Source organism: Monodelphis domestica, chromosome 3, assembly GCF_027887165.1.
Source record: "Monodelphis domestica isolate mMonDom1 chromosome 3, mMonDom1.pri, whole genome shotgun sequence".
NCBI classification, from domain to species: domain Eukaryota; kingdom Metazoa; phylum Chordata; class Mammalia; order Didelphimorphia; family Didelphidae; genus Monodelphis; species Monodelphis domestica.
Window position 1 is genome coordinate 241,867,274 of NC_077229.1, and position 25,929 is coordinate 241,893,202.

A 25,929-nucleotide genomic window follows, 5' to 3' on the forward strand; every position below is an offset into this window, starting at 1 on the left:
GGAAAATCCAGAGGCAGGAGAGTTACCCTGCTTCTCAGCAATAGCCAAGATCAAGAAAGGAGGCAGTGGGCCAGGTCTCTAAGACTTTCTCCACCAGTCCTTAACCTCCATATTCAACTCAGTCTCTGAGGAAACATATTCTGTCCCTCTGGAAGATAATTTATGCTGCCTTCCCCAAGGGGAAGAGAGGGAAGGATCAACTCTCCCCTCTGTCCATTTCATTAGCTCTTTCACACCCTTTTCTCACTAGTTCCTTAGTGGGAATGTAGGTGACCTTATTCCGGTCCCTAATTTATAGATTGGCACCCCAGTTAGCTGGACAAGAACAAGACTTTATTACCAACAGTTACACCTGGCAGTTGAAGGAGACTGGGGGGGGGGGGGGGAGCCATCTTGAGCACAGAACCCTGAACAAGCACAAACAGAGATTAAAACTGACATCTTATTTTCCTTTGAGGGTAGGCTTGAACAAATAACTGGACAAGTGTTAGACATAAAAAGAAGAAATATGCACCAAAAGATAATTTGGAGTACCCTACTGTTAATACTTGTGGCTCACTGGTACTACTACATTTTCAGAATGATTACAACCATGTTTATTGATTTCATAGGGGCAGCCATGAACATCACAAAGTATTGGGATAAAATTAAACTAGAGATATCAAATCTGTGGCCAACCTCCCAGCTGTATATGAATCTGCCATGATGATTTGGCAATTCTATACAACAATTAGAAAAGGACTTAAGATGATCTTGGGAAAGGACATCAACAACTTAGATAAAAGACTGGACAAAGTGTTCTCACAGATGGCATCCTTTACAGTCTTCATGGCTAAGATAAGAGAAACTGGGAATGGGGAAAGAACTTGTGACAGGGACTAATACTGACAGTAATAATAACAAAGACAAGAACAAGAACACTGAGACAGTAACAACAACAGCTTTGAACTGTAGGAATTTGTACTGAAAAGATAATGGTGAACAAACACAGAAACAATGCAACCCGAGGGAACTGCAAAGGCACAAAAGATCATGCCTCTTAGGGACTTTGCTAAATTCACATAGGTTTCAGGAATTTTACATATGAAAGTCCACACATCTTTCAGTGCACAAGACTTTGAAGCCCTGAAAAAAAGAATATCCCAATTCTGCACCAAGCCTTACAAGTGTTTGCGTGAATTGAAACGGGCATTCAAACTCTTTGAGCCTAGCTTTGAGGACATAGAGATTTTGCTCAGTGAACTTTTTAGTCCCCAGCTCAATTTCTAAGGAAGATGAGAGAGGATGAGAACCTGACCAGCTGGCTGGAATTTCATGCAGATGTTGAATTTTCCAGGCCACAAAAACATCACTTATCTAAGAAAAGTGTGTGAGGACCTCTTAGAAGCAATAAAATCCTTCTGCATTCAACCAAATGCATGGGAGAAATTTGAGAGGCTTAGGCAGGAACAAAAAGAGCATCCTTCAGTCTATCTGGACAGGTTAATGGAGAATGCAGAAGCAATTTTAGGATTCCCACAAGAAAGTCAGGAAGTCATTCAAACATGTTGAAGAGGCAGTTCCTAAAGGGATGTAAGGCAACACTTAGAAACTTCTATAGGCATTTCTGTCAACAATATGAGTCACTATCAATACAGGAATTGAGGGAATCAGCCTTCTATCTGCACAATACGCACACAGAGCAGCAAAAAGAAAAGGAAGACCTAAAGCAAAAACTATAAGAATCAAAAGAGACTTTAAGACAAAAGGAAATAGAGGTCAAGAATTTAGCTACTATTAGGACCTTCCCACAACAAAGACCCCAATATCAACCAAGAGGGCAAGAGGACACTAGGAAATGCTTCCTATGCCAAAGGATGGACATAAAGTCAAATTTTGTCCAATGAAGTCCTGATATGAACAAAATTACAATAAGAAACCACAATATAACAACCTCTACAACCTAAACAGAAATAATAACAGGGAACAAGCATGTTATAATCCAGGCAAGCCAAAGTGCTGCCAATTAACAAGGAACAATGTCCCAGATCTCAAGAAAATGCAAAGAATGATTAGTGAGGGGACAAAGCCCAAATATTCAGCTGTTCTGCCTAAGGGAGCCCAATACACAGTATGAAGCCAGAAGGAAGCCACATTTAATGCAAAGAGAGTGCAGGGATGGAAAACAGGGGCTGTCACTCCAGGGAAGACACTAAAATAATTTTTGGTGGGAGAAATAGAGTCTGGAGATGGAGACAAAGGAGAGAAGAACTTAAAACAGAGGGAAATAGAATAGATGGAGAGGGAGTTACAAAAATACATATTAGACATGAAGAACAAGATATTTGAAACATGAGGCACAGAAGGGAGTAATGGGAAGAATAAAGAAGAAATCAAGAAGTATCTGAAATTTCCTGATATGCAAATATGGATTAAAACCAAAAAGCATAGGGGTTCCTAACAAATCTTCCAGTCTAATCCAACATCACAACAGAGACTTGACAAAAACCAAACCTTGCACTGATTCTCCAAACCCCAGAGGGATGGGAACAAGCAAAAAGAAGGAGACAGTCCAAGAAAATTCCAGAGGAGCAGATCCTAATACACAAATATCCATACCCCCACATGCTGAGGTGCACCAAAGAAGAATGAACATAAGTCCAATTTAGATCCTAGAGCAAAAGACTTCTTTCCCAAAGCAAGAGCTGATTTCCAACACTCAGATAACAATACAGAATCAAATAATGATCCCAAACCATCACAAGAAATCATGGGAAGGGAAAATGGGGAAGGGGATAGCATTGTTCAGAATCCAAATAAAAAAGACAAGCTAAGCAACTTCCTCAAACTCTAGGGAGATGGGAGAGGGAGATATGAACCACAGCAAACAGCCATACACTCTCTGGGTAGCTCTGACAGTGAACATTCTACAAGCCAAAATGCAGACCCTGCCTCTCACCAACATTCCATTGCCTGTCACACTTTCTCTAAGGCCAACTCCAAAGCTGAAACTTACAAGGGGATAACCAAATCACTAAAACTTCACAAGAAGAGGCAGAGAATCAATATTTAACAGAAGGGGAACCAGATTCACAAACAGAAGACATGGGTCTAAAGCAGATTACTGGGCAAGAGTTAGTTCAAGCCTTGGGGAACATAGCATTACTGAACACGATGGTACCAGTTCTACAAATCCATCACAATCAAGAACATTATGTGTGGATAAGAGTTGGGGAACAAGACTAAAAGCATGTCAGAGAAGCCTATGCCAGTAACTGCAACCCCAGAGTCCATGATTAACAAACCTTGGCTGCCAAGATTAAGAGAATTCCTTAGACCTCCATTGAATCAACTGCCTTTTCAGATATTGAGAATAAGCCAGTGCAGATGAAGAGACTATACGTATGATTTCAAATCACTGTCACTGATATTTCATCATACTTAAGCAACAAGTCAAGAGTGACCAAAAAGGGACAAGAATGATCATTTACCTCTTCATTCCTCAAGCGCTAAAGGAAAACAATGCTAAAGATGCCACTGTAGCACAGCTGCACAATTTCACCTTATACAAATATAAGGAGGGCAAAGTTTAAAAAAGGCCTTGTCTAGAAATAATATGATATCTTCATGACACTGTTCCAATGATCTGAGAACCAGGGGAAGTCAACTAGAGACTATAGGCTTGAACTGGGAAAGAGAAACTGTGGGAGAACCCATGTTGTCAGCAAAGAAAATCATAGCAGTCTAATACCATCTGAGAAGTTCTAAGGCACACAAAGGAGAAAAGGACTAAGATACTTAGCTAGAAAAGGAAAAGCCAGGTCTAGGCCAGAGGCCAGAAAGAGACAATATCACAAATCCTTAACATTTCTGATGCTGCAGCCTGATGTACCTAGTAAGTTCACTTCTAACTGAGATCTTCCAAACAACATCCCTGCAGTCACCTCTAACAATCCAAGTGGCCCTCTATACAATTCATCCAGGGGAATACAAAGAGAAACTACAAAAGTCACCAAATCCCCTCATCCTCCATCTAGAACAAGTTCTTCTCGTGGGAAGGAAGAGAGGGATGGTACCCCACTGAGATACTGGCCAGCAACCACATACACACAGGAATGAGGGATCTGAAAGAATACAGCTTGTAGCTATAAGGACAGACTGAGTAAAGCCAGATGAATACAACATCCAACCCCAGGCAGCTGAATGAGGCAACCCAAGACCCCAGAGAAGGAGAAGCCCTGTCTGTTGAGTTGAGAAAAAACATTGCAGATTGCTTCCCAAGAGGAAAGACTACCCTCAAAAAACCATTGCCAAGGGAAGACAGACATTGTCCAAGTTGCTGGAAAAGAGAGGGACAAAGACATAAACTTAATACCATGCTTCACATGAAAAACCTCATTTTGCCCCAACTAGTTCAGAGGAAAGTGAATCAGAAAATGCCCCAGACCACACACAAGGTACAAACCCAGAGAGAAATTGACTGAAATGAGGAAACATTAGATATGTACAGCTCCAAACAAAGTGATACTGAAACATGAATGATGACAGATTACAAACCAGAAGGAAACAGAAAAATCCATTAATCTCCCTCTATATCTGTCTAACTCTCCATCCCTTTCTCACTCATACTCCCTAAGACAAGGAAAATATTACAAACATTCAAAAAGAAAAATCTTAATGCATCCAAGGAAAACTTCACACACATCTTACTTACACAGATACAATCAATCAATCTTACATACACTCATACAATAACAACAAATCTTACATACATGCATGTTCCAGTACAAGGAGAAAGAAGACTACAAGCAAGGTGAGACTACAGTTAAGCATGTTTCCTATAAAGACAAAGACATCAGGACCAGAAGAATCCTTCCAGGACATCAGAGACTAATGGACAAAAGGAACAGAGAAGGGAACTGTATCCTAGGAACTATGTAGGAAAAAAGAACTTCTAAGAAATGTCACGAAAGATGAAGTGCTGTACATATTAACTTCACATTAAGGACTTGCATGCAACACATGCAACCTGGAATAGAAAAATAGAAGAGAGATACATCAGTCAACATGGGAAGAGGATCCACCTGCAAGAAGTATGTACATGCCACACAACATATTTAGAACATAACCATAAATCACATGATTTAGGGACCTTGTTGTAGATAAGCAAGTTCCGTGATAATGAAAAATGTATATACTTGTAAATAAAGTTCTTGTAAGACTCAAATAGGGAGGAAAGAATTAAACAATCTTTTCTGTCTGGTTGACTCCAAAGCAGAACTCATGTATATAAGCAATGTATATGTGTGTATCATATGTAATGATTGTATAGTAAACAGACATGCACATAATGTAAATTTTAAAACACTAACATACTAACATAGGGTAGGAATCAATTAACAATCTTAACATATCTTGGATCAGGGATAGGGGATAGTCAGGGCTGAAAATAAATCATAAACTTTTCAGTACTAATTGTATGCTTTTATATTTCATCTAAATGTGTTTTTACAAATAGAGTAAACTTTGAAGAAAAAATCTATTAAGACTTAGGATAATGATTAATTAGCAGAATTAAACTCACATGTCTTATTCATCTTTATTTAGACCATAGTTGCTTGAACATGGTAGATGTTTAGTAAGTACTTATTGATGTTGCTATTGAATTTACTCTTGTTGATATTAAAGATCCTTGCCCAGATACTGGTTGTGACCATGCTAGGAAATACCTTAGTACTTTCATTCCATTGGGGAAGCATATTCTGAGGTACAATTAATTAGTAACTGGTAAGCTGAAAGAAATTCTTATTAACTAGCAATGAACATTTATTCTTAGCAATATTATTCTCTGGGATTGAACCTAATAATTTAAAAATATGGTCTCTTACTTTTCTGCCTTGGAACTGTTATAAGGATTATTGATCCTTATACATTATTGGTATTGGTATAGGTACTTCAAATACCTGTGACCTAAGTGGATAGGCTGTTGTATGACTGTTGAGAAAGATGGCTTCTCTAAACAGTACCTAAAGAATTCCGGCTCAGGCCAGTTTTATAAATTTTTTTTAAACAATATTTATTGTTGGCATAAAATTTTTAGAAGAAGGGATAGTAAAAGGAAAGCAGATAGAAAGATAGTTCTTATAATTATGTAGATACCTTTGCTAATAAAATCTTATTATAACTAAACAACAAATCTGATTTGCAAAGACCGTCTTCACCTTCAACTGAGTTGAAGCTAACCTCTCTTCCTAGTCTATATAAAAAACCCCCAAATTTTATCTATCTATCCTATTCTAATTATAACCTTATAAAAAGAAGAATAAATCAGGTTTCTCTTCCCTGCTGCTCAGATGTAATTTCCAGTTGGTCAGAGATTCAACCTATTGGAGCAGTCATGAGGACTGCACCCAACAAACTCCTTCTCTGCTATGGCCAGATAAAATGGATTATTCTCAGAATGTAAATTTATTGAGATTTTCCAATCTCACAGACTGCTCTTTGGACCACCTTCCTTGAACAGGGTCAGCCCCAAGAGATCAACTACCTTTCTCAAAGCTCTTGGAAAAAGTTCTCCCATCAATCATCCTTGAGCTTCCATTCAGATTTAAAGAAACCCAATTTATTAATCTCTCTTATGTCTTTATAAATATATTATGCTACTTAACCCTATTTCCTAATGAACTCTTAATTAACAAATATTTCTCGACAGAACCAATATATCTAAGATGGAAGGTAAGGATTAAAAAAAAAATAGAGTCTCTTCTTAAAGATGGATTTCTTACATATACTGTACAATTTTTAGACTAGTCAAGATTTAGTCTGACCTGATGTTCTCACTGGTATAAATACTACTTCACCTGATATAGATATCTGTCTATTATTATTACCATCAAAAAATTCATCACCATATAGCCAATCTGGTAATGAGGATAGCTAGCTTCCTCCTAGGTTAAACATAATCCATCAGTGGAAGTGATTTTAAAACTTCTTACATCTTAATAAAGTTCTCAGAGCTCATACTTTGTTTGTCTAGACTCAAGACATTCAGATTCACCTTCACAATGTGGTTAGGCATCAGAAGAAGACTTTAGTGGAGGTAGATAAAAGAAAAAATGATGCCTTTAGTTGAATCCTTGGATTTTTGTGAATAAAACAGTATTATTTTACTGGAAGTACAGAGAACTTGAAAAGGGAAGTGTGGCAACAAACATTCATTAGTCTAAAAGTAAGAAGACTTAATTTCTTGACTTAACTTTTTTCCTCACTAGAATGTGCCCTAGTAAATCATTTTAACATTTAAGAGCCATTATTTACTCACCTTTCAGGGAAATGCACCAGGTTTCCTTCATAAAGTTGTTGTGTTAATTAACTAGTATTATGTAAGCAAAAGGACTTTGGAAAGGACTACTCAAATTTAAGATATTTGTAGCAATGATAGCATTATTAATGTTATTTCCTTTTTTAAAAAAATAAAAATAATATGTTTATTAATTGCTCATGGGATTGAGTATCCTTTGTTTGTGTGATGATTTTAAAATTTAATTGTTCATACTAAAATATTTTGAAAGTTATTTAATTTGATAACAATATTTTAATGCCAATAGTATTAATGAGTCTTACTAACTAGACATTTTTTAATGAATTTTTACTACATGCACTTATTTTAGAGGAAACATAATTTACATAAATTAGAGGAAATAATAGAGGAAAAATAAGACAGAATGTTTAGCTTATATAATTCTAAGCCATGCTATTTTGGGTATCTATTTCCCTAAATTATAAAATACTCAAGTTATCTCAAGATGATATAATTTATGCTGATGATGCTTTGAAAAAATACATTATACAACATTGTATTTAATATTTCCTTTGTTTTTCATTTCTCCATTTGAAACAGGTCAGATAATATATCCAGTATATCAACTGTAACTCCAACCTTTAGCTTACCAGTGTCAGTGATTAGGCGGTAAGGACTTTTTTACATGATTTTATTAGGGAAAAATTAAATATGAATTTTTTATAATTGTTTATCTTGCTGAGAAATTTGGTGTGGGAGAGATCACTTTCAACATTAAAACAAATTTTATGGAGAAAGTGGCACTAAATTTAGGCCTTGAAGAAAGGGAAGGTACTTCAAAGAATCACACAATCTCAGAAGTACGAGGTAGCTCAATGGCCACCTTGTTCTTTTAGCACCTGAAGAGGAACCTAATTTACAGCATTACTAAGATGTCTTCCTCCAGCCTTGACTTGAAGACTTCTAAAGAGAGAGATTCCAATACCTTCTGAGGCAGTCCATTCTATTTTTAGATAGTCCTGATTCTTAAGAAATTTTAAAAATTTATTTATTTTTACCAATTACATGTAATAACAAGTTTCCATATAAGTTTTCTGAAGTTTTCTGATATAAATTGTCTTCCTTCCTTCTTCCCCTCCTTCCCCTTCCAGAGTTGGCAAGCAATTCAGTTTGGTTTATACATGTATTATCACACAAAACACATTTCCATATTATTCTGTTAAAATTTTTAAAAAATATTGAGCCCAAATCTAGCTTTACATGTTCTGCTCCTAGACTTGCTCTTTAGAATCAAGAAGAGCAAGGCAAATCTCCCTTCTATATAATAGGCAGTCGTTCAAATACTTCAAGTTGGCTATCGATTCTTTTCTTTTTCTGACTGACTATACCTATTTTCTTCAACTAATCTTAATGTCTTATGATCTTCCAGGCCATTCTGGTCATGTCCTTATGGATTTCCTTCATACTATTACTATCATTTGTAAAATGGAGGAGGACATTCTAATCCTAGGAATTAGTTGAGGAAAAAACATTGGGAATCTTCTAGTTAACCAGGCTTATAACTTTGGAGGCATCTTCGATTCTTCTGCCTCCCTTCTGTCTTAGACACATCCAATTAATTGCAAGTTATATTGATTTTACTTTAGCACTGTCACTCACGCTATCACCTCTCTATTAAGAAGTGGTTAGCTTCTTCATCGTTGGTCCTGTAGAATCAGGGTTTGTCATTGCATTGATTAAAGTTCTTAAGTCTCAAATGTTTTGTTTTTACAATGTTATTGTAACTGTATGAATTGTTCTGACTTCACTTGGTTCATATGGGTCAAATTAGTTTTTTCTGACATCAATCATTTCATTATTTTCTGAAGCACAATAGTATTTTATCACATTCATATACTATAATTTTTTCAACCATTCCTCAGTTGACAGGCATTCTTTTAATATTTAGTTTTTTGGAAGGTGACTTACAAAGACTGTATAATAGTTTGAATTATGCTAGAACAAAGTAACAGCTAGGGAAAATGAAATGTTTTCTAAAGTAATGAAGTAAGATCTTTGAGAAAAAGTTTTGAAGAGGTAAGAACAATCATAATCTCTTCTAGGAGGATAGATGGTGGAGGAAGGAAAGGAAGACTACTGATCATCAAAAGTTAGGTCATAAATAAGACACTTCCTATGGAGAGAAGACATATACCCCCTATGTAGAAAACTTCTCCTTTTTGCCCTAAGGAATGATGATTTGGATTTATGAGTACTTTCAGGAAAGAGGTTATCCAATAATAGTCAGAAGAAAAGACAATACAATAGGTCTCCTGTATCCTCTGATTAATTGTCCACTGGTTCATTTACCCTGGGTTAACCATAGGAAAAAAAATGGCTTTGAGACAGAGTTACATGGTCATCAGATTCACTCTATCTTCTAAAGTCCTTAAAGTCCAATGACAAGCCAGAAAGTTAGGATGACTGGTGATGGCCCAGGATGCAGTAGATGATTTTGGCATTTTTGATATCTGATCAAGCTCTAAGCTCTCCACATTGTCTGCTTCAGCTACTTTCATAGACTTTGGAATAAATTGTTCTAGTCTGCCCATCCTATTGGGGGAAGTTTTCACATGCTTGGGGATAGACACCCCACTAACTAACCAACTGTTTGTGGCCCATTGGTTTTCCTCAGTTTGGTTTAGTCCATCTACCTAGATGGTTTACTAGGGTGTTTCTGCTGTGCATGCTACAATTTCTTGGAGCCACAGGTGAGAGCTGAGTGCCAGGTGGACACCAAAGGTGGATGAGCAGTTAGCCCTCATTCCAGAGTTGCTAACCTTCTCTGAATACCCTAAAAGAATACAGTTCCGTATAACATTGTACAACATACTTTATTATTATATTCAATGTTGTTAATGTCTTACTATATGTTAATCAATTAAATTTCATTATAAATATTTATGTACAAATAAATTACATTTTAAGTGGGATCAGCAGGTATTCAATTATATCTGTTTTTTCAGTCATTCATGATGGGTCTTGGAACATATACTCTGAGGTTACAGGGCTCTACTGTACTTGTGGTAGTTGATTGTTCTCTGATATGGGATAGGAAGTCATTTGACTTGGTCAGAGGTAAAGAATAGAGGGCTTTGGTTTTGTTTTGTTTTGTTTTAAAATCTGGGATATATATTCAAGATATGAATACTTGCTGAAGATAATCAGGAAAAAAAGAAAAATGGAATTCAAGACGTGGGATTGGTATAAGAAACTGGGGATATCTAATTTCGAGAAGAAAAGACTTAGTAACTAAATTTAAATATTTGAAAGGCTATCTTGTAGACCCAGGGATTAGACTTGACTACAGAAGACAAAACTTTGAATATTGATTGGAAATATAGAAAGGGAAATTTAGGCTTCTTTAGGAAAAATTTCCCAAGAAAGAAAGAAAGAAAGAAACTTCTATTAAGTGTGTGAATATTCTAAGTGCTGGTGATACATAGATGTAAGCAAAAAAGAAAGTGCTTGTGCTGTAGAGATTTAAATTATAATGGGAGATGACAATTCATAAAAGGAACAGAAAATGGAGAGAGGAGGGGATCGAGATAGAATTCTGAAGCCAGGAACAGGAGGGTTAGGAAGAGCTTGAAGTAATATTAGCCTGAGTCATTTCGCAAAATGGAGGCTCCAGGAGGAACTCATTAGTTGGAGGTGGTTTGCCTTTCAGAGAGCTGTTCTAGGTCAGTATTGGCAAACCTTTTAGAGATCACATGCCCTAACTGCACCTTTAAGTTGCCTGTGAGCTCCCTGCATTGCCCCTGACAGAAGAGGAAGGAAGTGCTTGCATTGGGCTGCTGGGTAGAGGGGTGGAGCATATGAACATTATTGCCAGGCACTGTGGATATAGGGAGGAGAGCAGCCCCTTCTGTCATACCAGGGCATGGATGCCATGCCTTCACCAACATAATCCAGAAGGCCACAGGAGTGAATGATATTTCAGGTTAATGACATCCTGGCAAAGAAGAAAGCTTCAGTATGGTATCACATGATTTAGAATCTGAAAGCCAGTAATAGGACTGGGAAGGAAATGAAGGCTAAGTTGGACTTCTTTGCAGAGTGGAGACTTTAGGAGGAACTTAACCAGTGTTCTAAGTCATAAGTCATAAGGGAGTTCTAAGTCATAAGGAATACAGCTGTCCAGAAAGTGAAATGTGCTGCCTTAGAAAGTAATGAGTTCTCTCCCCAAAAAAGGTAATGGGTTCCTTTTCAATAGATGCATGTCCATTTTATAGGAAATATTTCAGAGAAAATTCCTTTTAGAGTAATAGATCAAAGAATCGATGAACAAGTATATATTAAAGATTGTGTGCCAGTCATGCTTCATGTTAGACAGTTAGAAAGAAAAGTTTCTGTGGTTAATATGCTATCATGAGAGATAACATGTACATATGTAGGTAGAAGCAAAATAGGTAATTCAATTAAATTCAATTCAGTAAAAGTTTATTAAGCAACTATGTGCCAGGTACTGTACTAAGTGCTAGGAATATAAATAAAGATAGTCCATACCCTCAAGGAGCTATAATCTAATGGAGGAAGACAGCACATTAACTGGAAAGCAGAGCAGAGAATAACAACAGGGAGTAAGCTGGTGTGTGGCATCATGTTCAATAGAGTCAAAATAAAAGATAAAAGGTAATTTTGAAAAATATTTATTAATATTTATTCAGATAAAAGGTAATTTTGGTGGTGATAAGAGTACTAGCAGCCTGGGGAATCAGGAAAGACCTCATATAACATGTGGCATTTGCTTTGAAGGAAGCTAGGAATTCTTGGATGCATAGGTAAAGAAAGCATATATTACTGCCATGGAGACCACATGTACAAAGGCATTGAGTTGGCATGTTATACTTAGTTTACAGAAAGAAGGCATTTGACTAGACTGTAGAATATATGAAGGAAAGTAATGCATAGATAGCTGTAGCTAAGTTCTGAAGTTGTTTACTGATGATTTCCAGATACATACACAGAGATAGAGTAAATAGGGGTGAGTGGTAAGATAGTTGGCAAGGAAGAGAAGTACAGAAAGTCAAGTCTGAGTAAAATGAAGCTATCCTGGAACAATAATATTAGCAGGCATTCATCACTTGGGATATTGGGGAGAGTTATCTCCACTCCTGAGAAAGAGGAGAAAGGAGTTGTTTCATCAAGCCGTAATGTCTCATGAGTCTAGTTCACATTTAAAAATTCTTCTTTAGGCATTTAAGGGATTCAAACATCTAAAACAAAATTTGTTGTGTTTTCCTAAACAGTCTGCTTAATTTTTCTTGAGGGCACTCACTATTCTTCATCTTTAGTTTCTTATTCTCTCTCATTCCATATATCAAATCTGTTACCATATCTTCCACCCATATGCCACAATAATTCTCACATCCATCTCCTCTCCACCTAACTTCCATCCTAGTTCTCAGGTCTTGATAACCTCTTATGTGGACCTTTGCAAAAGACTCTTACGTGGTTTCTCAGCCTTTAGTCTATTCCCTCCATTCCATTTCCGTATAGTGTTTTCAAAGTAATTTCCCCAAAGTGCCAGTCTGATTCATTTCATTAATCTCTAGTAACTCCCCATTACTTCTAGAATCAGATACAAACTTCTCTCCTTAGCATTTAAATCCCTTCATAACCTGGGCCCAACCTATATTTTCTAGCCACACACACACACACACACACACACACACACACACACACACACACACACACACACACACACAATACATTATACCCCATCAGGAACATGAAGGTCCAGCCAAACTTGCCTTCTTATTGCATATAAGGCATTTTGTACTTTGTACTGATTTGTATCCATGCCTAGAACATGCTAGACTTAGATCCTACACTTAGAACTTGATAGGAGCTTAGGGGCAGCCTAGCTTAACTTCTCATTTTACGGATGTGGAAACTCAGGCCTAGAGAGCTAAAGCAATGTGCTCAGGCCACATAGTTTGTATCAGAGGTGGGATTGAAACATATCTCCCTGACTTCAGTATAGGACTTTTTTCTTAACTCTTTGCATTCTGCTACTGACCTTATTCATCCAAAACGGCTTTCTCCTAGGTCACTAATAATCTTTTAATTGTGAAATAAATGACTTTTTCTGAATTCTTATCTTTTTGACCTCCTTTTAGCATTTTGGAACTTTTGATTGCCCTCTTTTCCACGAAATTATCTTCTCTCTGTGTTTTCCTGACACTTTTTTTCCTGGTTCTCTACCTGTTTGTCCAAATGTGCCTTCAGTGTCCTTTGCTATATCTTTATTCAACTCAAGCCTGCTGACTGTGAGTATTCCCCAGAAGTCTTGTCTTTTCATCTCCTCAGCTCTCATGGTTTCAGTGATCCTTTAATGCAGATAACTAACTATATTTACTTGACCAGTTCCAACCTTTTTTCTTGACCTCTAGTTTCATATCTTCAATTATCTATCATCTGAGGCAGCTAGGTGGCACCATGAATAGAGCACTGGACCTAATCAGGAAAACATGAGCTCAAATCCAGTTTTAGACATTTACAAACTGTGTGACCTGGGACAAGTCATTTAATCCTTGTTTGCATCAATTTCTTTAGTTTTAAAATGGGTATGATAACACTTACCTCTCAGGGTTATTGTGAGGATCGAATGAGCAATTTGTAAAGCTCTTAGCACAGAGCCTGGCACATAGTAAGCTCTATATAAATGCTTATTTGTGGGGACACAAGACTTCTATAAGAGAATGAGCCATTAGACATCTTAAATTCAATGACTAAAACTGAACTTATCTTTTTTCCAAAATCATCCCCTCTTTCTAACTTCCCTATTACTGTCAAGGGTACTGCCATCTTCCAGATCAAACTTGCAACCTAGGTGTCATCTTTAACATCTCACTGATTCTCAATCTCTAAATCCAATTAATTGTTAAGTCTAGTCTTTTATAATTTCACAATATCTCTCAAGAACATTCCTTTTTCTCCTGTGACATCACATCCATCCTTGTTCATGGATATCTCCTCTCCCCTTCTTTACCTACTCTCCTTGTGAAAATTGTCACTTACATATCTCAAGTTCCTGCAGAATGCTCCTAATTGGATGTAGACTCTAAGCAGGCCTGGACCCTTATAAAAAACAAATCCGAACTCTGTGAAACTAAAGGTGTTATCAATGAGAAGTCATCTTATGTTCACAATTGTACTTTCTTTTCAGTTTGGCTATTCAAATTATTTGACCCCCCAGTCAGTAGATCTCTGATTGAGGAGATTCTCCTGTTGCTCTACAGGAACTCAGGCTGAAAAATTCCTCAGAACATGCATAAAGTATATCTGTTTTGAGTTTATTATATGGTGCAAGCTACAGGCCTAAACTATGAGATGATTGGCTTTTTCAGTTTTTTTGGTTGCAGTTTCTGACAAATGGGAAGTTCTTGGAAATTAGATATATTTTCAACAATATTTTTTAACATCAAGTTGCAATATAAATTCTTTTATGCTTAAAAGAGGCAACAAAAGTACATATAAATTAAAATTTACAGGTAATTTCAAAATTTCATTCTATCCTCTTTTTATTCCTAATTTGGTGAAAATTTAATAAGCAGCAAAACTGATTGCTTATATTCTGATAGACATATTAATGAAGAATGAAATAGTTCAAAAAAGATAATCAGAGTAGGCTTGGGCAGTATTGGAACAAAATAACAAATTTTCATAATTATTTAGCCTCTAAATAATTGAGTGAACCATGTTATGAATAAATGGCTAGTTTGAATTTCAAAAAGTTTAGGTTTTAATTTTTATTCTGCTCTTGAATTATGACTTTAAGAACCATGTAATATGTCAGTTTGTTGTACTATGTACAGTATTAAACTTTGAATTAGGAAAAACTTTGTTCCAATCCTATATCTTCTGCTTTCTTTCTATCTTCATGACTGTGAAAATTGCTTAAGTTCCTTTTTGCTGTGGCAGCTCCTTAGGACTTTACTAAGTCATAGACAGATCACCTTTTGAGAATGTGGATTTATTTTCTATTCACTGAGAGTTCTTCCCTGATGGAATTGTAGTGCCTTTTCATAATATAGGAATCATGTAAGCTTTTTTCCTATTTTGGGGGATATATCATCAAATCTAGAATCTCTGAGGCTATCTGGTTTAACATGTCCCTGAAAAACAATCATCTCTAAAATAAGATTAATTAACCTTTTATTTTCACATTTGCATTATGAGGTTTAATATGTATATAAAATAATTCCCAAGTTGGGGTCAAATGTTAAGGTTTTGGGGACTTATTTTTTTAATTGTCTGTATTCAAATGTAAATGTTATTTTAACCTGGTGTTGAGAAATGTCTTTGGGTTGAATCAAAGAGACCAACCCTCTTTTTGTGGTATGGCAATTATAATGTACCTTTAAAAAAATGGATGAAGAAAGTGGTGAAAAATGGATTAACTTTTGTATGTAAATTTCTCTTAGGTATCATCTACCAGTGCATGTCTCTGGTCACCATGCTATCAGCCCTCACTACATGGTTTTGCCACTGACTTCTGATTGCTTGACCTTAGAGCCTGTGGCAGATATGCTGAGAATAGCTTGGAACCTATCACAGTGCCATGGAATTGATAACCTGCTGAAAAGGATAAACTCTGAAAATGACACTCAAGAGTAAGCTGTTGAATTGTTTAAAAATAATTCATATGTTAGTGATTTATTATTATCTTTTTCTTTCTTGTTAAGTAGGTTTTTTTACCACTTGGTCATTCAAGATTGAGTGTTTTCAATAGAAGGTCCTAATTTTCACTAGATTTCAAAGCATTATTTATTCCTATTCATTTTATAGTTTGATCATTATGGGTTGTTATGTTAGCCTTTCTGAAATTCCAACAAATTTAAATAAAATTTTTTAAATGCATGGATTACATAAAATTGGATGTCCAAATCTGCCTAATAAACTGAATAGATTTTTGTTTTTAGTGTTGTTGAATCAAAGGAATATTACTTAATTATGCTATTTGAGAAAAAGTAAGAGTATATGATACACAAATGCTAGTATATAGCCTTAATCTATGTACATAGCTACTAGTTTTCTTTTCATTATGGAAAAAAAAATTTACAAAAGAAATTTGGGGTAACAAGCTCCTGAATACAGATGCTACATGTGTAGTAAAATATGAGTTTTCTTTCTTGGTATTAGGAAAAAAATGCTTTATGTTGTCTGTTTGTAAAATTTTCAGTTTTGATTTTCTTTTTTTCTTTTTTTTAGAATTTTAGACTCATTGAAGTTATCCACAGTGGACATCCTTACACTAAAGCTTACACACACATATAGTGGATTGGAAGATTGTCTTTCTTCTATTACTCAAGCTGAAGACCATGAGGGAGTCAAAGTTGCTGTCACTAGAATGAGATTATACCTTCTTAATGATAGACTTTCTTTCAAAGGTGTTGATGGCCCTTGTGGGTCTGTCTTAAAGACTTCAGCTTGGCAACAAGAATTAAACAGGTCAGTTTAAAGGCAAGACTTCTAGTTATAAAGACAAAGCACATCATTTTCATTTTTAAAACTACATCTTTGAAGAAGGTATTATATAATCTCAGTGTGGATATCATAAAAAAGAATATGTCATTGTTATTTAAAATCTATTTGCTTTTCAACATGTCAACAATAAAACTGCATTAATAACAAACGTGAAAGTTCATGTTAAGCTGTGGTAAAGTAGAGATCCTACTGTAAGTTTGCTGGAAATTTGACCCCATAGAAATCATGGAGACTTGTTATGATAAGACTTGTGGCTTGAATATGGATATGAAACACCTTTTTCAGAGGCTGTAGTATGGATAAAAAGGAGGCAAACTGTTGCATTTTTTTCAAGCCCTTAATTTCTGTTTTAGAAACAACTCTAAGACAAAAGAGTAAGGACTGGCAAATGGGTTTATGTGACTTTCCCAGGGTCACACAGCTAGGAAATGTCTGAGATCAGATTTGAACCCAGATCCTCCTGATTCCAGGCCTGGTACTCCAAACACTGTGCCACCTAGATTCCCCCATTACTGCATTTTAAGAAGATACTTTGTTGTTCAGTTGTTTTGAGTTATGTCCAACTCTTCCTAAGCATATTTAGTGTTGTCTTGGCAAATTTTACTAGAATGGTTTGGCATTTCCTTCTCCAGCTCATTTTATAGATGGTGAAATCGAATTTAAAAGATTAAGTGACTTGCCCAGGATCAACCAGCTAGTCAATGTCTGAGGCTAACTTTGAACTCAGGAAGATAAACCTTCCTGACTTTAGGCCCAGAATTCTATCCATTGAGCCATCTAACCACCTCAGGCATTTCATAACCCTGTGACCCTGAACAAATTAAATCCCAACTGCCTAGCCCTTACAGCTCTTCTGCCTTGGAACCAATTCTTAATATCAATTCTGAGACAGAAGGTAAGGTTTAAAAATAAAAAAAAGAAGATATACTTATGAGGAAATCCAGCAACTAGAGGGGGCAAGCTTTGTGGAGAGCATTTGGGTGTAGACCAGTGGAACTAGAAACAGAAATGATCTTATTAGATACCACTAATAGACTATCTAGACAGCAAGTAAATGAGTGCTAGAAGAAGATCACCAACCAGGAACAGGCATATCATAGTATGAGAAATTTCCACATTTTACATTTCTGCAGAGAAAATACTTTCTAGACTTGCTTTAATGAAAAATTGATTCTTCAAAATGTGGAGGAACCAATACAGGTAAAATCTAAATTTGAACAAGGATGGAAGTAGTTGCTGATATGCAGTAGGAAACTTTGTGGGGAAGTGGTCACTTAAACTTTTGGATAGAGAATAGAGATAAAGGAATAGAGAACTGTACTTGGAGTCAAGATGACTTGAAACAGTTTTAATTGCTTTGTCATTTTGAGAAAATAACTTAGTTTTTCTTTTCTGAGGAAATTGATGCCTAGAGAAGTTAAATGACTTACCTAAGATTATGGTAAGTGGAAAATTGGGATTTGAATTTAGTTCCCTAAAACATCAGATGCAAAAAAATTAAATTCAACATCAAAACTGTTTTAAAAATACTTTATCATATATGCATACATTCTCAGTGAGATAAATCAAGTTTTTTCATTTGTAAAATGGAAGATAATAAAAGCATACCACAGGATTGCTGCCATATTATGAGATTGTTGTAAAGTGCTTTGCAAACATAGTGCTTTGTAAATGTTAGCTATTATTATTACAAGATTTGAGAGGCTTGATTAGACAGTAATTCATTTGAAAGTTATTTGGTAGTTCTGGTGGATTTCGTGCTCAATGTTAAACAACAATATGTTGTGATACGTCATCAAAAGTAAATGTGATCATAGGCCTCTGTAGGAAAACTAGCATATCCTAAAATAAAGAGTTGATTTTTTCATTGTATTCTGCCTTTGTTAGAACTTATCTACTGTATTAAATTTATTTCTGGATATCTTATTTAAAGAAGGACATTGGTAATTAGGAAAATGTATAGAGAAGTGTACCTAAGATGATGAAGGATCTCAAGTTAATGAATTTGAACCATATACATATCATTTCAGTGTACTGGAGATGTTTATTCTTGAAAAGGAAAGACTTAGGGGATATATGTTATAGGTCTTTCAAGTGTTTAAGGGATTGTTGTGTAAAATAGGAATTAGATTTTTTGGGTTGGCACCACATGGGATCAAAAGAAGTAAATTTAAGTATGATGAAAGGAAAATCATCATTATGATTAGCACTATCCAAAACAGAAACAGACTAAATCAGTGGATTTCTTTGCACCAAAGGTTTTCAAACAAAAGCTAAGTATTCCCTTGTTAGGTAAATCTTTAGGTATTCTCTTTCAGTTAAATGTTGGACTAACTACTGTGGTCCCTTTTAACTTGGAAGTTTTATAATTTTGTGATAATATTGAACTTTTTAAAAAGATGATTAGATTCTGATAATTTTGTTCTATTCTATTTGGATCTAACATCTAATAACAGGAACTTATTTATTATCAATAAAGGATACAGGGAACAAATTTCACTATCCCGTACAGGATATAAATAGGACGACCAGTTAGAAGTTCATATATTTCATTAATAGATCCATTTCATAAAGTCACATAAAAATAATTTATTTTTTTACTTGTCTAAATTCTGTGGAATGATTAGAATGTGACACTCTTTTTGAATATAGAGAGTATGCCATAGTTTATAACTTTTAATAAGTTGACCTGATCACTGATGTCTATATATAGAAAAAATAAGGAGCTTTCAATGTTTATCTAACTCTTTATGCACATATGATAAAATATGGTTTCATATGTGATAAAATATGGTTTTAGATAATGTTCATGTTGAAACAAAAATTAAAAATGTTTGTTTGGATAAAGAACTAAATTCAAATCCTCCTCTTCCATTCCCTTTGGTCTTGGACAAGCCACTTAACTTTTCTAGAGATCAGTTTCATGATCTCCAAAAATAGATGAAATCTTAGGAAGGTCTGTTTTTGCTTAAAATCAATGATTCTAACTAATGAAATTTTAGTGGGCTTTTTAAAAGAATTGAATTAAAATAACAGGCATTTATATTTTTCTCAGTCCCATTTTCTCATTTTCAGTATCTTTCCTCCCTCCACTCTACTCCCTAATACAAAAATAGGACAGAAAAAGAAAGAAAAACAAAACCTCATAACAAATATATAGTCAAGCAAAACAAATTCCCACATAGGCTATGTCCAAAAATATATATTTCATTTTTCATTTTGAGTTCATTGTCTTTCTGTCTAAGAAGTAGGTTGCACACTTCATCTTAATTCCTCAGGAATCATTGATCATTGCATTGAGTTCTCATCTTTCAATTTTTATATTATATTATATTATATTATATTCATATACTATAATTTGTGAGGTCATTCATTAATTGATGTGCACCGCCTTATTTTCCAGTTCTTTGCCATTACAAAAAGAGCTGTTTTAAATACTTTTGTACATATGTGTCTTTTTCTTCTTTCTTCAGTCTTTTCGAAGTATAGACCTAATTGTGGGATTATGGGTCAGAGTATCCTCAGTTTAGTAACTTTGGGAGCATAGTTTCAAATTGTTTTTCAAAAGAGTAGGACTAAAATGCTGGTGTTAAGAGTCTCTAAGGATAATTTGGTATAGTTATAGCTTCTTGGATTACTAGTTAGCCTCTTAAATGTATATGGTTAAAATATGTTCAGGTCCTTATATAAACTTGGTATATTTACCAATTCTAACAAGATTTTAAAGAGTGAAATCATTACTACATGTTGAATTACTGTCCTTTGTTTTCTTCTGTGATAATTTAAAATTACAGAAATGTTAGAGCAGTGACTTTCAAAATGTAACTAGCAGACCCCTGCGAGTGTCCAAAGTCATCTAAAGAATATTTTTGCTTACTGTGTTATTTTTATTTTGTATATATCTATAAATGTGTATAAAGCCTTCTGAGATAGCAAAGACGGTTTCTTTTTTTCTCCTATTCTTAGCATCTAATACAGTCAGTATCTTAAACACATGTGCTTAATAAATGCTTATTGATTAATTCTTGTCTTGAAATATATTTTTCTTTTACCTGAAGTATTGGAAATTTTTAATTTTTTTTTGTATAGGCTAGGTTTGAGTTATATCTTTATAACTTTCCTTTTGGTTCTAGTAGTTTGGAGCATTTTTCTTTTATAATTTTGTGAATTGTGTATTTTTTTATGTAGGAATTTTCAGGGAACCCAGTAAATCTTTTAAAAACCATATCACTCAATTTTTTATATTCAGAAATACTTTACTATTTATTGCTATCTTCCTTTTCCATCACCCACACTTTGCAGTATAGCTTTTATTCTTATCTCTCAGCCATATCTTATCTCAAAAAATAACATGGAGAAGAAATAAAAAAAGAAACTAATGAACATATTAAATATGAAATTATATTAGTAATTCACACCTATAGTTCCCCACTTCCTTGTAGACAGGAGAGAGAAGAACATTTTCACATTTCTTCTTTGGTATCAAACTTGACTCCACAGCATTAGTTTGTGATTGTTTTGTTATTCTTTCCATTTCAATTGTCCATTTGCATATTGTAGTTTGGTTTATTTATTTTTTTGGTTTTGTTTACCTTGTTTTGTATGGTTCATTTAAATCATCCTACATTCATGTACCATAATTTAGTTATCTTAGAGGGCATCTACTTTGTTCTTTGCTATTATGAAATTATGCTGCTACAAATAAATATTTTGTTGTATATTTAATTTTTCTATCTTTGGTGCTCTTGCACTATGTGCCTTGTAGTAAGGTCTCTGAGTCAAAGAATAGCGTTGAAAATAATACAAATTGTTCTCAGAAAAATTAGACCAATGAACAATTTGACCACTCTTGTATTAGCCTGCCTATATTTCAACAACTCCTCCAACATTGACTTATATCTGTAATGTTGAAATCTGAGATTTTGTTTTGATTTTCATTTGTCTTCTTATTTATTTGGGAACATATAGCTGATACAGTTGTTAAAACTTTGTACTTCTTTTTACAACTGTGTTTATGTCTTTTCACTTATCAATTATAGAATGGATCTTTGTAGCATATGTTAGTCCTTCTTAGTGTTAGTTCCTCTTAAATTTTTGTCATAGATTTTTGATGGAAAGATTTTTTTCCAGTTGATGTCTCCTCTTTTCACCCTAGTTGTATTTCTTTTGTTTGGGAAAAATATATTCAATTTATGAAAAATTAACAATTTTATCATTTGTCATTGTCTCTGTTCTATACTTGATGAAATTTTCTTCTAGCCGTGATATATACCTGATTTGTTTCTTTTCTATTTTAAAAAATAATGTTCTGCTCTTTGATATTTAGCTCACCTTCATTTCAGTATAATGTAATATATTGTGTAAGATGTTTCTCTAAGCTTAATATCTGTTGAAATACTTTCTGGTAATTCTTGTCTAATATCTTTCTCAAGTAATTCACTTTGTCATGTTTATCAGACACTTGAGTTGTTTTGGATTTTTCCTTATCAAATCTTTCCACTGATTTACTTTTTTAAATGCTAACAAATAATTTTGATAATTGCTTTATAATATAATTTAATATTTAGATATGCTATTTCTTCTCCCCTCCTATTTTTTCATTTTTCACTTCATTTCTAGACCTTTTTTTTTCTCTAGGTGAATTTATTTATATTATATTATATTATAAATTATTTTATTTTTATAATATATTTTATTTTATAATATTACATATTTTTATATTATAATATAAAATTATTTATTTTACAATATATTATATTATAAATTATTTTATTTAGCTCTACAGAATCATTACTTAGTGATTGTATTGGTAAGGCACTAAATCTGTGAAATAATTTTGGTAATATTTTTTTCTAATATTGGTGTTGCCAAGAAATGTGTACTAAGTAATCCTTTTTTAATTTGTTTATTCTTTTTTATTGTAAACTGAATAATCAACATACATAAACATTTAAATATATAATGAATAAGTAAGATGATTATATAAAAAACTTCAAACTCAGTGTAAGACTTAGTGTTTCTCTTATATCTACTGATCTCCCTAATTTGAATGTAAGTTCCATAAGGGCTGGCACTGATTTTGCTTTTTTCCTAAGCATTTTCCAGTGCTTAGTACAGCATCATGGCACATAATGTATTTAATAGGACCCCTATATCAGTGATGTATATGTTCCCAGCCCTACCCTAGATGGCTGAAATTGCAGATATAAGTGAACTTTCGCTGTGATTCCATATATATATATATGCATATATATATATATATATATGCATATATATATATATGCATTCTCTCTCCCTACCTCTGCCCCTTGTCTGGGTGCTTTGTATCCTCCCTTCTACCCTTCAAAAAACAAATAAACAACAAAAAAACCCTAAAAAAGTAAAAGTGAATACATAACAGTGTCTGGGGAGACCACTAGTTCTTCATGTTCACTGGAAAACTCAGTAAGAAATCAGAAAACTCAGAAAGAAAAGGAAACCATTGATAAGGGGGCCCTATTGTACTTACTATCTGCTTGTTTATTAATTTGATTTATTTTGTGTAGATTGAGATATATGTGTGTATGTATGTTTATATATGCATATATATACATATATGTAATTTAGCAATATAGTAATAAAATTGCCCTGTGTTGCCTTTTTTACTTTTGGTTTTCTTGTGTGTGAGAGTGGCTCATCCTAGCTCCAGAGTCAACTGTTAAATTTTTGGTGTGAGCATTAACATTTTGGAAATCAACAAATGCTACAAATTAAGGCTCAGTTTATTGTTTTGTTGATTAATTAGTCTTAAGAAAGTGATGAAGAAAATGTTAATCATGCAGATTAAACTTAAGACTATGTTGTGAATATATATAATTTTAAGAATGAGATGTCAGACACTAGAACATCCCTGCTTAAATGAATTAAAATTATTTTATAATGCTACTTTCAAAAGAAAAAACAAACACTTATTTCACTATGCATTAATTCAATCCTTCCTCTTTTCTCCCCAGCAAAAATAAATCATCACATTGTTCCTATCTAATAAAGTTTTGCTCCTTTTCTCCCTCCATTACCTCTCTTTTGATTTGTAGGTCTTCAGACTTCTGAAATCAGATTGGCTGTTGTGGTAACTAAATTGTTTGTCTTTGTGGAACATTATGTAATTGCATATATACTTATATATGCAAAATATATACACACATATATGTTCAAATATATATGCATGTATGTATACATATACACATATACGCATATACACAACACATATATACATATATACATACACACACACACATATATATATATACACACACTTACCTATATATTTGATTGACTTTAGTTTTTTTGAATGGGACATTCCAGTCTATCATTTACTTCTTTATTTTGTTATTGCTTCATAAATTTTTGTGAGCTTATTTTGTGTAATGCTGTTTTACTCACTGTTGTTTTAATTGATGTCTTTCTCTCATTCTCTCTTATTTTCTAAGTAAACCATAATATCATCCACAAATAGGAATAGTTTTATAATTTTTTCCTATTTTTAGTTAGTCAGCAAGCATTTATTACTGGCTTATTTTTTTAAAAAATATTGTCTCATATCTTAGAACCAATATTGGTTCTAAGGCAGAAGAGCAGTAAGGGCTAGGAAATGGGGGAGGGGGATTAGGTGACTTGCTCAGGGTCATACAACTAGGAAGTGTCTGAGGTCAGATTTGATCCCAGGACCTCTTGTCTCTAGGCCTGGCTCTCTCCACTGAACCACCTAGTTGTCCCCTAATGGCTTACTTTTGTCAGGTATATATAAAGTACTGGGTATACAAAAAAAAAGCAAAAAACATCTCTATCCTCAAAAAGCATACATTCTAAAGGGGAATATGATAGTGAATTTTAGAGTGATATAGAGTTTGTGGTATGAGTGACCATGAAGATAGTGATGCTTTCAACAATACTGGAAAAGCTGGGAAGAAGAGAGAGTTTTCGGGAAAAGAGAATGAATTTCTGTTTTGACATATTGATTTTGAAATGCTATAGGATATCCAGATCAAGGTTCCCAAGATACCATTGGTAATGTATTATTATAGCTTAGGAGAGAGACTAGGACTATATGTACCTGGGAATCATATGTATAGAGATTATATTTGAACCCTGGGAGATGATGCAAACATCAAGTGATATAGTATATGCAGATTGAAAGGAGAAGTAGACTAAAGACAGAGCCTTGTCAGCTTGCAAAAGTTTTAAAAGAATGCAATTAGGGGAATTAGTATTGAGTATAGATAAATTGCTCAAGGAATTTAACCCTGAAAGGGAAGAAAGATATAGTATGATAGTTATCAGGGATGATAGGCTCAAACAAGTTTTGTTTGTTTTAAGGATCAAAAAGCTATCAGCATATTTTTAGGCAACAGAGCTGTAGTTTGATGTTGAAAGAGCATGAGAATAAATTGGGAGGACATTGGCATCAGTTTGCCTTGGCAACAAGGACCAATTATTAATGGGAGATGGAAAGAAGGAGTTGCTAGTAGTGGAAGATGATTGAATGATGTAAGATGAGGAAGAAGGAAAAAAGAGGAGCTATTGGTGAATGGTCTGATTTTTTTCACTGAATTATGAGATAATATCCTCAGGTAAGGAGAAAGGAGGAAGGAAGTGCTTTGGGAGACTTGAGAGACTAGAATATTTGGAATAGCTTCAATGGAGAGTGGCATAGCAAATTTGTTTAGGGGAGGAATAAAAGGATTGCTTTGTTGCAATGAGGGCCTGGTTGAGATTAGATAACCTATATTTGAAACGGTCCCATTCTGCATGGTTTTGTGATTTTCCCCAGTTTTCCTTCAACATAGGAATAAGAGGAAATGTAGTGGGTGGTGGGAGTAATCCAGGATTTTATTTTTGCAAACTGTGATTAAATATATAGAACTAGGGAGAAGGGGATTTAATGGTAGCATGGGGTTGTGTTGGTTTTATGAAGGGCCTAGATAGAAAATGGAGCTACTGCAGGGGTGGTAGCCTAGGAACAGGTGAATGATGGAGGGAATGGAGGTTGGTGAGAATAAAGGTCATGAGTAAGAGTTATAAAGCATAGGAAAAGATAGAATGATAAAAGATAATGATTAGAAAAAGGAACAACAGTA

The 25,929-nt window shown here is 34.3% G+C and overlaps 1 protein-coding gene across 4 annotated transcripts in view; it reads left to right on the top strand.

Moving 5' to 3' along the window:
• The window catches only part of RTTN (rotatin), a 266,106-nt gene that overhangs the window by 98,343 nt on the left and 141,834 nt on the right, over positions 1-25,929 (top strand). For all 4 annotated transcript variants that reach the window (XM_007487781.3, XM_056823598.1, XM_056823599.1 and 1 more), the window contains 3 exons: positions 7,880-7,948; positions 15,751-15,939; positions 16,538-16,777. In XM_007487781.3, coding sequence (XP_007487843.1) covers positions 7,880-7,948; positions 15,751-15,939; positions 16,538-16,777 — 498 coding nt within the window. The remainder of the gene's footprint in view (positions 1-7,879; positions 7,949-15,750; positions 15,940-16,537; positions 16,778-25,929) is intronic.